Below are 4,364 nucleotides of genomic sequence, written 5' to 3'. Positions count from 1 at the left end.
TGGGAGCCCTTTTCAGCCATTTGACCCTGCTGCTTTTTTTGGTGAGGTAGCTGACGTTCAGCTCCCACTTGAGGGCCTGGGTGCTGATGGTGCCCAGGAAGTGGAAGGACTCCACAGTGTCAACTGGGCACTTACGCAGGGTGGTGGGGCCAGGTGGGGCTGGGTTCTTTCTGTGATCCACTACCATCTCCACTGTCTTCAAAGCGTTGAGCTCCAAGTTGTTCCGACTGCACCAGGTCACCATGTGGTCATTCTCCCACCTGCTGCTGAGAAGGGAGGCAGCCTTGGGGGGATTCCGGTGCTGATGGTCCGGGAGTCAGAGACATGTTTCCCCAGCCTCACATGCTGCCTCCTGTTAAGACAGGAAGTGTGTGATCCACCTGCGGGTGGAGTCAGGCCCGCTCAGCTGGGAGAGAAACACTGACTGTAAACCTTACTGTGTTTGCTCACACGAAAACTCCACCTGGTACCTTTAAAGTCAAATATATAACAGACATTTCTTTTCTTTTTCAAATGTAGCTGATTCTAGTCTGTAAGAATCTGCCTGACAAGTGCAGAGCCACATGAGATCAAAGGAAGTACAAGTGTTCCTGTGATGTACCTGCTGTACCAGCACGGGGGGGGGGGGGGGGGGGGGGTCAGTTTTATCCTGAAAATCTTGTCTTGTAGCATCTGATTCAATCATTTATCTGTAAAGATGTATGTGTGTGTGCGTGTGGGAGGGAGGATGGAGAATGTGACAAGCAACTGAAACAGACATTACAGGAAGTGACTATGGTGGGTGTCACAGTGTTAACTGCCCCCCCCCCCCCCCCCCCCCCCCCCCCCCCCACCCCCCTCACCTTTTCCCACTGCACTTTCAGTCCAACATGACCCAACTAATGACTGTGATATTTCTGGCTGCTTTGCCCATGAGCTGAAACTAAAACTGTGTGACTGATGTACACACACACACACACACACACACACACACACACACACTCCGCACAGAGTGCCAGAGAGTCTTTTTTAGCTTTGAGGATGGATGGTACAGTATCATGGCAGGTCTCAGAGATCAATCACCTGTGGATGGATGGAGTCTGAGGACCCCCTTTTTACTGGCTCATGACTGCTGGCTCAGAACATCATTGATTTAGGAAGACAAGGGGGGGGGGGGGGGGGGGGGGCACTGAAATGAAAAATTCAAAAGACAATAAAAGGATGGGGGACAGACTGTAGGTGTCTGTTTGGAAACACTAAAAGAACACCCGCTTCCTGATGGGCCATTTGGGATGCGGTGATGCAATTATTCACCTAATGGCAAAGTAGCCGGTGCTTTACTTCTCATACAAAGGTGTCGTCCCTGAGAATAACAGGCAGGAGAGCCGGAAGCTGCGGCATCAACAGACATTTCTGCGTCTGCGAAAGAAGCGCAGTCTTCAATTATTTACCGACATTTCACAGATCTCTGCATCAAATGAGCTCCATCTTTAACACTACCAGGCGAACTCCACCACACTGTTCGCACATCCATGTCTTCGATGAAGCCGAGGCGCAGGCCGGCCTGTGTGCACAAGAAAGGACGCTGATTGGACCAGAGGCGCTCACAAGCGTGCACGTGGAGTGCAACATTAGGCAAGGTGAATTATCCATGCCGGTTCAACTCATCGTTACCGGCCTCAGCGAAGGAGAGGGCACGCTGGAGACCGACTGGGAGATATAAAGGCGAGTTTTAAACAGAATGAATGCAGCCAAGTCTGTGCGTAAAGGCGACTCTTGGCTTTAACTCACTGTGGCTTTAGTCCCGTTTTATAGACCGGGTCCCGCTGCGGCATCAGGTGCCAACCAAACTTTTAATGAGACGTTGGAATGAGTCATTTTCGCATAATGGCATCAGTTTCCGAGAGCGCACCCTCTCCCCCTTTTCCTCCCCTCTTACACCCCTCCATTTAAACGCAGCTGAGCGGCGTTGGCACCCATGGGACGGTGGACTATCTTACACGTTTTAGACAGGAGATCCTCCGTGTGAGTGTTACCGCGGTGACGTCAGGAAAGAGCAAAGAACAAGCAGGCGGCGAGCGGAGAGGCGGGCGAGCGAGACACGACCTGCGTGCCGGTGCGCATCTTTCCAAACTTCTCCCGCGCTGCCCGAGAGCACGGAGCCCAACAGCCCAACAGCGGGAGGGGGGACCGGCGGGCAGCGCCATGAACAACCAGTCTGTCAGCGTGAACGCGAGTCCGCCGCGGGTCGGTGGCGGCGGCGGCTCCGGGACTGTGGATCATGAACTCGTCATCACCTCCACTTTCGGGACGCTTCTCTCGGTTGTCTACATAATCGGGGTGTCGGGGAATGTGTACACCCTGGTGGTGATGTGCCACTCGATCCGCTTCGCCACTTCCATGTACATCTCCATCATCAACCTGGCTCTGGCGGACCTGCTCTACCTCTCCACCATCCCCTTCGTGGTGTCCACCTACTTCCTGAAGGACTGGTACTTCGGGGACGTAGGCTGCCGCATCCTGCTCAGCCTGGACCTCCTCACCATGCACGCCAGCATCTTCACCCTCACCGTCATGTGCACGGAGCGCTACCTGGCCGTCACCAAGCCGCTGGACACGGTGAGGCGCTCCAAGAGCTACCGCAAAGCTCTGGCATGGGGCGTCTGGCTGCTTTCTCTGGTCCTCACTGTGCCCATGATGATCATGGTCGCCCAGACCACTAAGAACACGCCGGATGGGGGTGTGAAGAGGATGTGCGCACCCACCTGGGCGCCCCTGGCTTATAAAGTGTACGTGACCGTCCTGTTTGGCACCAGCATCATGGCACCGGGGATCATTATCGGTTACCTGTACGTCAAGTTAGCCCGCACTTATTTAGAGTCCCAGCGAAACTCCGTGATCAGCAGAGGCGGCAAGCGGTCTCCAAAGCAGAAAGTGCTGATCATGATTTTCACCATCGTGCTGGTGTTCTGGGCGTGCTTCCTGCCGTTCTGGATCTGGCAGCTGCTGCCCCTGTACCACACCAAGCCCCTGAGCCTGGCCTCGCAGACGCACACCTGCATCAACTACCTGGTGGCGAGCCTCACATACAGCAACAGCTGCATCAACCCTTTCCTCTACACGCTCCTCACCAAGAACTACAGGGAGTACCTGAAGAACCGGCACAAGAGCTTCTACAGGTACACGTCCTCCTTCAAGCAGCGGCCGCCCAGCCTCTACTCGTGGGGGAAGTCCGCGTCCTCCAGCAATCAGTTTGAGTTCAACTCCGAGACGCTGGTCATGGGGACACTGAAGTGACTTATGAAGCGCACGGACGAGGAGAGAGAGCTTTTGGAACCGCAATAGGTAGGCGATAACCTCTCCATTACGCACAGGGCGGTGCGGCACCGTGCGTAAAAGAAATGCGCACAGGTGTCCGAAGTCCCAGACTTAATACTTTCTCACCCTTCATTTGTCTGTACGGATTATTTGCACGCAACACTGTTCTCCAGTCACAATCTAATCCTTTCTAGTCAGAACACTTAACTGTTATTCCATCCGCGTCTGGCCCTTTTTCGACCCCCTGAGCCCCTCTGAGCCCCATTAGCTCTCTGACACGTCTTTCTGCTGCGCTCCTTCACCTCCTCACCCTCAGAGGAGAAACTGATTCCGATCCTAAGTACATATAAACGGCAGGTAGTCCCAGGTAGGTTAAAGGCAGACAGGATTTAAAGAGTCGACTTATTACAGGTTCATTTGGGGCTTTATTTGAAATACAGCAACAACTTATATATATATATATATATATATATATAAATACATAAATACATGTCAGTGAAGCAGCTAGCTCGGTTTAGATAAAGGAGTATGTATAATAGTTTGTGGACAGTCATTTAAGTTCTGTTAACTTGAGCATGGCCGGATGAACCTGTTATGTGCTGTTGGGCCCTCGCTGTTGGGCCCTCACTGTTGGGCCCTCGCTGACCCCCCCCCCCCCCCCCAGCTGCTGACGAGGCTGGATTACCAACCAGGCAAAGCGGGCAACTACCCAGGGGGTTGTCTGTGTGGCAATTATTTTATGGTGATTTGATTTGGTAATGTGCACCACTAAAACCCAATTTAAAACTGAAATGGTAAATGCCCAGAGGTGGCCCCTCCAGTTCCTTGGGGCCCTGTCTTTATTTGCAAGTTCTTAAACCAATTTTTGTTTGATGAAGTAATCACGAACTAAATACATGTACAGCATTAAAGGGCCTGCAGCTCATTTTTGTCCCGGGGGCCACCTAGCGTGTAAATCTGGCCCCGACTGCCCTTTGTATGATATACATATATATACATATGTATATATATATATGTATATATGCTGCCAAGTTCCCATTAAGCCCAGTGCAAACCATACACCTATG

At 52.5% G+C, this 4,364-nt stretch overlaps 1 protein-coding gene across 1 annotated transcript; it reads left to right on the top strand.

The window, feature by feature from the left end:
* Positions 1–2,184: 2,184 nt before the first annotated feature.
* Positions 2,185–3,276, top strand: LOC139303448 (urotensin-2 receptor). Its single transcript, XM_070927272.1, has one exon. It carries the CDS (start codon positions 2,185–2,187, stop codon positions 3,274–3,276), a length of 1,092 nt encoding a protein of 363 aa, XP_070783373.1.
* The last annotated feature ends 1,088 nt before the right edge of the window (positions 3,277–4,364 follow it).

This window comes from Enoplosus armatus, chromosome 20 (assembly GCF_043641665.1).
Source record: "Enoplosus armatus isolate fEnoArm2 chromosome 20, fEnoArm2.hap1, whole genome shotgun sequence".
NCBI lineage: Eukaryota > Metazoa > Chordata > Actinopteri > Centrarchiformes > Enoplosidae > Enoplosus > Enoplosus armatus.
This window is presented reverse-complemented; position numbering and strand designations above follow the sequence as displayed.

Coding starts and splice junctions, on each gene's coding strand:
- LOC139303448 (XM_070927272.1), top strand. CDS start 2,185: ATGAACAACCAGTCTGTCAGCGTGAACGCGAGTCCGCCGCGGGTCGGT.